Source organism: Fulmarus glacialis, unplaced genomic scaffold (genome assembly GCF_000690835.1).
Source record: "Fulmarus glacialis isolate BGI_N327 unplaced genomic scaffold, ASM69083v1 scaffold9493, whole genome shotgun sequence".
In the NCBI taxonomy this organism is placed as follows: domain Eukaryota; kingdom Metazoa; phylum Chordata; class Aves; order Procellariiformes; family Procellariidae; genus Fulmarus; species Fulmarus glacialis.
The window spans coordinates 1-12,919 of record NW_009202272.1 but is presented as its reverse complement, the minus strand read 5'-3'; the positions used below and the strand labels follow the sequence as shown (position 1 = coordinate 12,919).

The 12,919-nt window shown below is 35.4% G+C and overlaps 1 protein-coding gene across 1 annotated transcript in view; it reads right to left on the bottom strand.

Moving 5' to 3' along the window:
- SLC41A2 (solute carrier family 41 (magnesium transporter), member 2) overlaps window positions 1-10,397 on the bottom strand; it is a 40,428-nt gene extending 30,031 nt beyond the window's left edge. The window contains exons 1-3 of the mRNA XM_009574234.1: window positions 10,332-10,397; window positions 9,288-9,432; window positions 7,247-7,393 (exon numbers count right to left, since the gene is read on the bottom strand). Coding sequence (XP_009572529.1) covers window positions 7,247-7,393; window positions 9,288-9,432; window positions 10,332-10,388 — 349 coding nt within the window. The 5' untranslated portion in view covers window positions 10,389-10,397. The remainder of the gene's footprint in view (window positions 1-7,246; window positions 7,394-9,287; window positions 9,433-10,331) is intronic.
- Window positions 10,398-12,919: the final 2,522 nt, after the last annotated feature.

Here is a 12,919-nt window from a genome sequence, read left to right as displayed (position 1 = left end):
TCCTGCTATGTGTTCTTTCTCCCTCTCTGTCTGTTCCTCTCAAAGGTGAGGCATTAGCATGTTCCAGATGTCCAATAACTGATTTAAAGCTCAGAATGAGAGAATAATTCTAATGTAGTATGTTTAGTAAAATATAAAAGGGCATAAAACAATGAAATCCTATTAATATCACAAATTTCCAAGTCTTTGCCACATTTTTTGAGAGGTAGCCAATTTTATTAAAAGGTAAAGTCTGCTGGTCAGCAAAGACCCTCTGTTGCAAAAAAACATTCAACAGCAAAATACAGATGCAATGGTGAGCATTATCCTAATTAATCACTAATTTTTGAAAGTCTTTCACTTGTACATCAACAATTAGCCCACTGTACTCTTTATTACAGGATTTCTACCAAGTCAGGAAAGGAAATAAAAGTTCAAAAAAGTATGCCTTTTACAATAATTTCTTTTTTAATCCCACTAACAACTTAACTTGTTAGAACACGTTCATGAAAAAAAGGCAGAGTATGTAACTACCTGCACCAGTCTCCAAGCTTGGAGAGCTAGTCCAAGAATGTAATGCAAGAATTACAAAGAACACTAAAAATAAGCAAAGTAAAATATATCGTATAATTCCTTTCTTCTGAAAAAAAGGAAAGAGCACATAGATAAAACTGAAATCAGTCCGGCAAATGAACAATGAATACTAACCAAGAATTATTTAATAGGTAATTTCTAAATAAATAATAATTATGTAAAATATAACATACACATACACGTCATCCTGCCACAGAAATGTTTTGTAAGAAGTTTAAAAAAAAGGAAAAAAAAAAAAGATAAGACAGTCTTGCTAGTGTATAATGATTCATGAATTATAACCAAAATAAATATAATTTATATCTGCAGTGCAACAGGACCATTTCAGAAGTCAGCAAGTAGCCAGAAGCAAGGGCAGCTTTACAAATCTTAGAAAACATGACTAACCCATGGCTGATTATCAAACCTTCCACGAGTTGAATTCAACGTATGTCACAAGTTTCTTCTTGAAAGGGACAAAAGCCAGGAGTGGCTCTCAGGAATGGGGGATCTCCAGGGACAGGATGCAGCCAGAGCTTATATTTAAAAAAAAAAAAACAAAACCAAAAACTTCTGCTATGATAATATACTAGCACTGTATTGGGATTCCTTGTTCTAAAAGTGCTAGAGGGAATACTAAATAAACAAACAAATAGGCCACCAACCATGCCCATGCTGCTAAACAAGGTGGAAATCAGGTATACATATTAATCAGTTTACAAGTTTTAGACTAGACAACTGAAATTCACCCCACTCACCTTTTAAGGCAATGATGATATAAAAATTAAGGCAAGGCAGCTGCTCCCTACCAGAACTTCAAATTCTACTGCCCGTCTATTAAGTTTAATTAAAAACAGAACTATAGAAGTAATTAATAGTTTAGAAACATATCACAGAATCTGTCACAAGTGAGCAACAATAGGCTCCAGCTACCTACAGGACTAGTGAAACTACTCAGCTCCAGTATAACTCTTGGGAACAGAGTGCAGGACTTTTTTTTAGCTATGGGAGACTCTACTTGTAGAACACCTTACTATAAGAATCTAAAAAGGCATTAACCTTGAGAGGCACCTTTTGAGGAAGGGTGGGCCATCTTCCTCTTCATACTTAATTCACAGAAGAAGAAAATGTATTACACAATAGCTGGAGAATGGGAAGAGGGAATAAATGACTCCTCTTTTAGGGCTCACTTCACTCCATTTTTGATAGACTTGTAGCAGGTAGCTTACATGGTGAAAGGAATCTTGCTCAGCCTGGCTCTGTGATAGAGTTTGTACCATCCAACAGTGGAAGATCAACTCCTAAAAGCACTCAACTCTTCAATGAACTTCTGACTGTGACCTTAAATTAAAAAAGGAAGGAGGGAAGAGGAAAGAGACAAGGTTCTCAACTGAGTCCTTACTGATCTTCATTTACTTTAAGCCCTCATCCCTTTAGTAAACAGTGATATAAATGAATCTTCTAGTTTGGAGAATGTTTTACTTAATTTACTTAATGTTTTACTCCTTGTGCGGGGTAGCTACTGTGACATACTGTTCAGTGCAGTGCCACTGAAAACAATGCAACCTCTAGTAGAAATTAGAGGTAAACTGGAAATAAACTACTTCAAAGCAACTGGTAGGAACCTGAAAACAATAATGTGAATCACACAATTTGTCTTCTCAATCCAGATCCAACATGCATGAGAGAGAAATGCATATATTTAAGTCACGATCTGTAAGAAAAAAGGAAAGCTTTAAACGAAGTCTTCAGATCATTACTGACAAATGACAAGCAACATGGACCTCCACATTTAATATACTGGGTCTTTCGATTCCAGAGCATTGGTCGAGGAACCAGAGGTGGGTCCCAGCGACGGTCCTGGGGAGCCCTCTAGTGCTTTCCCCCAGCTATTTAACAACGATTCACAGATACAGTTCTTTTAAGGGAATTGTTAAGGCAGAAAGAACTGTTAACCTTTTGCTATTTAAATCCCCATGTTTGATGGCTTTGCCATTATTTTTAAAACACTCAGATGAACTTTTCAGAAATTATATATATGATGGTGGCCAAACAAGACATTTCATTTGGCCCTAGCCTAGGTAAAAATGCCTACAGTTCTTTTTCCCTGCCTCTTCTGGCTATGCCATGAAGCATCATATCAAACCAAAGGCTGAGCACAGGTGTACAGCTCTGTTACAGACAAGCATAAAGCTTGTACATAAATCATTTTCCCCTTCCAGCCTCCTTATCTGAAAACAACTCTTCCCATGCAGAGAGAAGCCAGAAACTTACACTTTTGTTTCAGTACATTTGAGTAGTTAGGCTAATAAATCATAGGGGAAAATAGTGAATTCAGAATACAGTTCAGAGGTGAATCCCACCTGCTTCATTACTAGCCCATAAACTGTGGGTTTCTTTATAACATTCCCATTGTGCTTGTTATTCTAGCATTGAGAAAGCAGGGAAATGACAGAAAGAACATAAGAACATCTGTGCTGGGTGAGGCCAAAGGTCTCATCTAGTCTAGTATCCTGTGTCTGACTATGGTCACCAGTTCAGGTTTGTGGAAAGAAGAAAAGAAAATGACAAGTTTAGAGTGATGCTTTTTTCAGTGTGCTCTGCCAGCTTCTGCTGCTGTTTGCCTCAGGGATTTCATCACTCAAGCTTCTGTCTGCATCTGTCTGTTCAATATCCCTCAATGGATTCTTCTCTGATTAATTTATCCAACTAGTTTTCTAAAATCACTTTGGTCCTCTTAACACATCACAGCAGTAAGTTCCGCATCCCAATCACGTATAGTGTAAAAAAGTTTCTTTAACTTTTTTTTAACCTGTTGCCTACTCATTTTCCTAATGCCTCTTTCCTGCCATTCACAACTTTATATACCTCTTCTGAGCTGAAGCTACTCCATACTTTTATTCCTTGTTACTATTTCACAGTTCAAATACATGCGTCTTGGAAACCACACATTTCCAAGGGCTTTGTGGTATGTTCTCACTTTAGAAAGACTCTCTGTTTCCTAAGAGAAAGAAATACAAAGACATTGAAAAAAAATACAAGGAGCAGAAGCAGCCATTTTAGCGGTAACTAGATATTTACATATATCACCAAAAGAGAAGTATTTCCAGAAGACCATATAGAAAGAAAATTGGGAGTAACTCTCAGAAGTGTACTTGAGTGCACTAATCCTTCCCCCTACACAATGTGTGGGATCTGCTTTTCAGCTGCAGTGGCTGACTAAAATGTGAATGGCCATGACAGCTGTAAAAGCAGCAAAGGATCGGTTCAAACTGGCTCCACTTGTTTTTTTATTCCTCTGAGATACATTAGGCCATCTGTAACTAGAGGTGTAAATTTCTGGAAATGTGTGAAAGGAAGAAAGAAGTCCAAGTTTCCTTCCCCATGTTCTTTTTCGGGCTCAGTGGTTTTTGCTTGTTTTTTTTAGAAGCATGGGGTTTTTAGCATGTTTTAGGAGAAACTGAAATATTAGTAGTAATTAGTTACTCTTTTAAAAAAAAGAAACATATTATCTGTAATTTATATAAAGCATAGGAAGCAGTACTAGATATATTCACAAAATAATATGTTGTTTATTTACAAATGACAAATGTAGCTACAATTAAAATCCAGCTACTATTAAAATACCAGCACATGTCAGTAAGTTTTGCCTGTAGCCACAATTTAAAAAAAAATGGAAAGGAGTAGAGGAAGCTGTTTAAAAAGAGTAAGACTCAGTATTAATGATTTACTGTCTTTGAGTTACATGGGTTCAACTTAGGCAATTATATAGAGAACATTACAATGCAAATACATAAGAAACTAATATTTATAGGGAAAAGATTTAGGAAACAAATGAAAAAATCACTGGCCTATTCATTACAATGTAGTTTACAAAGCAAAATTTTAAAAACCAAAATGAAGTTTGACCTAGAGAGCATAAGTTTCTAATAAATTTCATTTTAAATACTTACTAGTTAACATTTAAAGCCTGAAGTCTAGCATTAATTATTTTAAATCAGACAAAGTCCTGACTAGAATAAATTTCAATCATAACCCTAGCCCCGAATCTAATCTCAGTGTTAACCCAAATTTGGCAACCTCTTCCAACCCCACACCTACCCAGATAGCTAGTATATGCCAATAATCCTAGCTAACTCTCTCCTAGCTAACTCCTTTCCATCTAGCTGGTATACCAACTTCCCTGGCACTTCATTGACTAGCATAAACCCTAATTTTGAACTGAATTCCAATCAAATGTATCAATTGTTGGGAACCTGAAATCTATTTTAAGCAGAATAATCCAATGTTCCAGCCTAGTAAGACTTTTGGGCATAGCAATAAATCTAGATAAACAGTCTCTAATGAGCTAAACTCTAATTATTATCCCAGTCCTAGCATTAGCTAGAGAAACCAAATTTCATGACAATAGAGGCTTCCTCTCTGTTCTTCTCAGGAGAGGAGAAAAGAAAGAAGAGAGGTTAAAAAAATCTTTACTAATTTTCTTTTCACTGTGAGTCTATAAACTTCCTTAAAAGAAATATCTAAAGGAAGTATTTGAGAAATAAGTTATTAGAATATAATATAAAGTATTTAAATAGAGATATTAAATAAACAATACAATTCAAGTTTTTTAAAAAATACAGAAAATATTAAAAATGGGTGTATTGCACACTAATACGTTTAAGCTGACATCACATCAACACTTTCTAAATATGAAAAATCAAATACTGAAAATATAAAATCATCAGTTGAAAACTAAGAAACAAAATGGCAAGTCACACCAAGGTAGCTTGAGTCTTATTAGATACCTTTTCTGACTCATGCTGTAATACTTACACAGAACAGCTCAAATTTTTACATAAAAAAAGCTTGAACAATGAGCATAGATGTAAAGAATATATGTGGTGATATCAACATGTCTGGTAAAACAATTATGGACAACACAAAATTTGGCCTGTGGTATACTATACTATAATTGTCTACAATTATGTCTTTTAAAACACAATTTTTAAATAGTTTCTATGGAAGGAGTCAGTTGTAGCAATAATATAATTTTAAATATTGTTCTGAACATTCTTCTCCTCCTGTGAGAAAATGTTTTCACATTTTTTGTTTCTTCATGGGGGAGATGATGAAACAGGAAGAAAAAGACTGATTTTTGAGTTCCTAATTCTCATTTTCCAAGTTCACATCTCCTTTGTGACAATCAAGCATTTCATTACATCAGCTACTGAGCATGCTTCTAATAATAATAATTATAGGCATATTCATTTTTAGCAGACATTGTGATGATGAACCTTCTTGAGTGGACTTCTCCTTTAAGAGAGTAGGATTTAGACAGTACAGGTCCTAGAAATCAGAAAAACAGTTTCAAAGGGACTATAGAAACATGCAAATAACCAGTAGAAGAGAAGAATTGCAGACTGAAAAAAAAAGTCATTCATAAGAAAATTAGTTTGGAGCTGTTTATGTGTAATTCACCTGTTCATAGCTATTAGTGGGAAAATTAGCAAACAGTAAAAAACTGTCATCAAGAAGCCAGACAGAATTCATGCATGAAGTAGGATTAGATCATTGCCCTCTGTAGTCAGTAGTCAGAGAAGGCTTCTCCTTTTCTGCTTAGCTACTCAAAGTGGTTATACATTTTTTCATCTTTCATGGCAGAACTGCTGTTCTGAAGAAAGCTACAGCTAACTTAGCAGATTTAGGTTTGAAATATAGCCACCAAATTTATAAGACAAAACAAAACAAAGAAAACGGAAGGAGAGCAGGGCCATTACTTGGAGAAGCTGGAAGTGGTTACTTCGTTTACTGAAAAGCAGAAGGAAACGCTGGTAAAATCAAGCACAGGCACAGGGAACAGGAGGGAGGCATGGAAGTGTCACGCTGTGAGGGAGACAAGAGATAGGAAAGAGCTGAGGAAACTGGTATTGGAAACTGGAGTAGGGGAGATGAGGAAACATGAAGGTACTGCAATGGGAGCTGGAAAGCACTTGGAAGGAATCAGAAGGAAACTCACAACAGTTTTTGCGTAACTCATTTAAAAGTCATAGCAATCACAAAGCACAAATTAGGCTTCACTTCTTTGAATACATACTTGTAAACTTGCTATTGTTACTCAAATTACTTAAATTATTTTCATTTTGATTTCTGGGCATAGCTGCAGCTCAAGATATATTTGAATGGTGTCTAAAACCACACCCTAACAAAAAAAAATTCTCAAAACAGAACTCCTCTCCCAGCAGCTTATCAAGACAGTCAATTCAACTCCTTCCTCTTAGTGCAAGAGGAGAACAATTCAAAAGGTCTCTGGGAAGCAAATATTTGATTTAGGGGTGGGCATTCAAGAAAACTTGGATGAAGTCAGCTTCCCTCCCCCCCACAAGAAAGCAGAGTAAATTCAGCAACTACAGTTTCTAATCCACATGTAGCTTGACTGTGATACCGTGAGAGCCTTTCAGATATTAGTAGATTGTGCCAAGATTGTGGTTAGTGACTTCTATCATCTTATAAAAAAAAAAAAAAAAAAAAGGAAAAAAAAGATCATGGCATAACGTTGCAACCCAAGATTTATCATTCAACGGTATAAATGTTGACAAAAAAAGTCAGTCAAACTAAAAGGTTTTCTAAACCTCTCCCTCCCTGCCTTCTCTCCACGCTCCTGATCCAAAGAGGTTCCTAGGGAGACATATACACTAAGAAACATACTTACCAAGGCAAGTATAAAGACCCTGACTTATCCATGCTAGTATAGCAAGAGTGATAAGATCTCCAAAACTTGCTGCTATAGGAGTGGCAACATTGTCAGGATTAATACCCGTCTTCTTTGATCCAACAATAACTCCAACCATTATTATACCTAGATTCAATAAAGAAGACAGTACAGTAACCATATCTACTGTTGTAACTCCACAGAAAACTCCAAGATAGTGGCAATTTCAAACTTGATAAATACAAAGCCAGTGCTTTTGTCCCAGGATGATTTTTCTTCCCACCTGACTGATGTCTGTATTTTTAAGTTTTAGCCATTTTTAAAAATGAGGTTGTATACTAAAAAAAATACAGTAAGCACACAAAAAAAAGCCCCCAAGAACCTTCTGCACAATGAACTATTTTGCTTATGATTAGAATTAGCACTACTGAAATTGTAAATCAGCTATTTCCTGAATAAAAAAAATACGCCGTGTATTATTTCTACACCCTATTAACTTTAGCTGACTGAAATTTAAATCACATTAGGCTGAAAACAACATAAGATTAAATACTTTGACATCTGATATTGTGCAAGATTTCCAGTCATGGACTTAGCACCAAACATCAAGAAGCTATATCATACATTAAAAACAAGACAACATATAAAAATGTTACTTGCTACACAGTTAAAAAATTTTACATTAGGGACGTAGGGGGTTTTTTTTCCCTATAAACAGCAAGACTAACTTTTTGAGAGGCATTTCCCCACAGAATGCAAGTGGCTACTAAAAATAAAATTCACATTGTTATTAACAGTCGTCTTTGCCATAACCTGAGTAATTTCCCTCTCATCATATAATACACACAAGAGCTTCAACTGTGTATACTATCTTTTATGTTATTTTAAAGACTTTTTGAAAAATTGGTATAATTTTCATGTATTTTAGCAATATTATGTATTGTAGGCTATATTAGGAGTTCACCTTCAGAGAAACTGCCAAAAGAGTTAAATTCCATGAAATTCTCAGAAGAACGAACTGAAATGATCCTGTAGGATCACAATATTTCAAAAGCGCCTGTTTCACCTTTAGGACGATGAAGCTTAGAAAGTAATTTCCCATGCTGGCTCATCGCCAGATAACAACAAAGTTTCTCTTCATGTCCAAATTATACCTGAGAAGTGGAAAAAATGCACTCATATTCCCCAGTTCTCTTGCTGCTCCTAATTCTGTGCATGATCAAACTCAATGGCTTTGTAGTCACTAAAATACATGTATGCTCTTAATTCCTTGCAAAACTTTAACAATTTTGTAATTTTCACATAAGTAAGCATATCAAATTAGTAAAAAAAGGAAGTTAAACGTTTTACTTGACTTACTGTTATTAAGACTACTGACTATGTATTTTCATTAAGAATGAAAGTAGGGGTACTTTTTTCCCCCTCATGTCCATTAAGTACCGTCTTTTATGGTTAAATGTTTCCTGATAATTGGGAAGAGAAGATTAAATTCATCATGCCATATGGCTCCAAACAGACATTGGCACTGTTTGTAGAGGGGGACTTGAACTTGGCCCAAATCCTTCACATAACAAGCCAATTTGTTCACTTCAGATACAAAGCAGAGCACAAACTAACATATAAGCTGCATAGACAACCAGGGAGTTTGGATTCAGCTGAGTTAAGATCTGGGCTCACTTGACCTTAATTACAAATAAGTTCTACCTGTTTAGCCCTAAGAATGTATTTTGTACATTAATTTATATAGAAAGCAGGGGACAAAAGTTCTCCATCATATTAGGTAAACTCTAAAAACCATACTTTTTGTTTTAGATATGCTCAGGAGGTCATGCAAATCAAACCTTTTCAAAGAATATGACAGGAGAGGAATGCAATATGCAGGCCTGTAAGGAAATTGCAAAAGGCCAGCCTATCCTCAGCTATGTTTCAGATGTATTATACCTTACTGGATTTAAATTTTTAAGGAATAGCAACATAATATACATTCACCATCCACAGAAAACTAAATAACTGTAAAAAGTGACATATATACTCCTTTTACCTTGTAAAAGGGAAGCTATGAAGGCAGTTGCTACGCTGCTAGAACACAGAAGGATTGAATGATCAAAGCGGTATTTGCCCTCTGGAATCCAGCCCAATATAACTGCTGCCACTGCTGCCAGAAAACCAACTACTGTTGCCTGAACCTGGAAAAGAAAAAGATGGTGAACAATTCTTAAAATAATTGCTAGACTTATGAGGACTACAGAATAATTTTCTGTTATTCTTTTCTCCTATCTACATTTATTTGCAAGGTGTAAAGGGAGCATGCTCATCCATTTTGTAGAAAGGATGATAACCTTGGATTATCAAGAAGAAAAATCTTATGCCAGCAGAAAAGGCTTTACCAGCATTTCAGAGACTCAAGAATAACAAAAGTAAAATCAGGGAAAAGAGCTGAGGATTTACCAGGAGCCAAAGCTGAAATGCCTAAAGAGGCTCCCAAGGCCACTTAAAACAGTGAAGTCACAGTATAAACATTTCACATATTTTTTGAGCATGTTGTATTATAACATATGAACATGAAATAGTTCTTAATCTTAAGAAATAGTTGCTTTGGAGAACAAACATTCCTCAAATGACCCAGCTATTTAAAATATCGTTTCTTGTCCAAAAGCTCCATCACGTGCTTTCTTTAAAGATTTAATCTAATGCAAACACAGTACTGAAAATATTTGAGAGGTCAAATTTAAACGGTTTTGCCAAACCTGAAATTTTTCTCTAATCATCCTCAGATCCTTTCTCAGAAAAATTAAAAAGGAAATACCCTTGGTAAAGTCACAAAGAATACTTTACCTCTTCTTCTGATAAATATAAGCTCATATCGTTTTATATATTTATATTCTTTAGGGAATAACTAGGGAAGAACTACACTGTTCAAAAAAAATCAGTCATGCAAACATTATATGTTAAGTATGAGCCAGTGTAAGTAGAGCTAGTTTCTCATTAACACTGTCCATCTCCATACTTACCAAAGTTTGTGATGGAGTTTTTCAATAATTTTGCTCACTTAGAGGAGTTAATCAAGTAAGTCCATTATATTTACCTGTTTTAAGGCCAAATTGCCAATTATTAGGTTCCATTTCTCAATGGGAGAATCCATTTTTCCAATATTTACCTGACAAAATTTCAAAAGAATTTCAGACATTTGGGTTTAAAATTGTATTAATTGAAAATGCACTAACAAGGCAGAAACCCACAAATAATTCAACTCATACCAGAAAAGAGACATTCTGAAAGCAAGTTAAAACCAGGCTATACTTTTTTCAAGTCAAGTGTTGCTGTTGATTTTAAATTGTACTTACAGTATCTATCCAAAAGTAGCAAAACTTGATGCAGTTTTACATAGTAACTTGTTTAATGTTAGCCTACTGTGCAAGATATACTAGCCACCTTACATTCCAGAAATGTCCAAGCACCACGAGTGGTTAGATCAGGGGCTGGAAGGGAAACTTATCAGTGTTCAGTCACTTTAGACTGGACTCGTTTCTATGGCCCTTAAATTCTATAAGCCAATAGAAAAATGTGTAGATACCTGTGTGTGGACACACACACTCATGCAAGTGTGTTAACTGGTTGCAATGAAACTACCTGCACAGAGAAAATGCAAGTGCTTACAGAAGATCAGAAACCACATCTAATACTGGTTAGTATTCTAACTTTTCATTTATACAATACCAGCTAGAGACTTATGATGCTGTAAATGATATAAATTCAGTCCTAAGGCAGTAGCTGGAAAGACAGCAAATAAATTATTCTAAGAAATGAAAAAGTACAGACATACTCCTTTATACCGTATCTCCTACTTTCACTTACTTTTTTGAGTTAGAGGACAAGATCTGAAGAACAGTATATACCACTGCAGTATATTTAAAATAACTTCCTTTTTGAACAATTTTTCACATGTTGAGCATAAATTTTAATGTTTTTTCCCCACAGATTACTAATTTATAAGATAACATAATTCTCAAAACACAGAAAGTCTTAATGCATATTTTTTTCCTCTTTTGATAATTTCTTTCCAGTTGGTTTTACTTCCATTTCTTTTCCACTTTGTTCCATTTTGTGACAGTAGTGACTTGCGAGGAGCAAAGTATTAAAAGAAATGCTAACTTAAAAACTTAGAAATATAATAAGACACTTTATCTCAATCTACGCTATAAATATTTTACAGTGTTCAAAGTACAGTCAAAGCTCCACAAATACATGCATTAAATTTAAATATTACAGCAATATTTAAGGAAGCGCAGATAAGAATCTCCTTTGCATCCTTCTTAAATATATATGCTAAATGAACGAAATGACAGGCTATGGAGAGCTTCACTCTTTTTCTCCTTTGAAGAATTTTTTGAAAAGTATACAAAACCCCCCTGTTAAAACAGTAATCTTGCAAAATGCTTAATCCAGCCTAAAAGTGAGCGGCTGCCAAATGCATAGTTCTTCCCTCCCCAACTATCAGCTACACGTTCACGTTTTCTTTCTTGAACCAGATCTACCAACTCCATGAGTGAGATCATGGCAACATAAATTTGCTTGCTAGTTTGATGGAAAATGGTTTTTTTCAAGGAGCAAAAAGGGGTTATCTTTTACAAAATGATCTGATACATCACATGCAACCATGTAACCATGCACAAATGCTCTTAGGGTTTGGAAGGGAGAAAAGGAGCAGGACGGCTCCTTTCAGCTGCAGATTTCCGTAAAGTAAGATCAAGTTTATTGTGATACTGTGGAATAGATGGACCTAAACAAAATGTTTGTAAAGTTGTATTGCTAATGCCTAACCCTGGTGACACACAGTCAAAACAAGAGTCTGCATAAGTTTACAGGGATGACTGGATGAGTGGTGTTCTGGTGTTGGGTTGGGTTTTTTTCACTTCCTCATAAAAAAAAGTAAAAAGGAATAAGGAGAAAAGGCAACAGTGTGAACCGAGACAATGAGAGTGAATTAAACTACAGAACAAAATGGAAGAATACAAACCCACACAATATAAATGTTGTGCTTGAATGGGCAGTTGACTTAAGTACACCTCACACAGTTATGCCAGCACAGCAGTGTGGGGAGGGAGAACAGTTTACATTAACACTAACATCAAAGAGAAGTATAAGCTATGCCCTGAGGTAGATCAAAAACACAGTCTTGAGACAGATTTAGTGAAATGACCGATTCTAAAGTGGATGGGAAATTGTGAGTGACCAGTAACAAGCAGCTACAGTAGTAATTTGGGCAACAAGATGACTGAAGGTGATCAGGCAAAACTTGAAACCAGATGTATTATGGATAACAGAAACTTGCTAACAAGACATTACTTTTTGGCTGACTACATAATTACAATGGAGTAAAGGTAATTAGTTTACAGCCCCAACAGCACAGACATGTCTACAAATTCAGATGCAATTATAAGCTAACAGAGCAAGAAGGGGATGAATTAGCTCCAATGCTGAACTCATGTTAGAAATTTCCTCCTCAAAGGTAAAGCTATTCACAGTCTTGCATTTACTGTAAAGACAGTATCTGGTGGGGAGCCAGCTAGTGCAAATTTAGTCAGAGAATCATAGAATCATAGAATCATAGAATCATTAAGGTTGGAAAAGACCTCCAAGATGTTCAAGTCCAACCGTCAACCCAACACTATC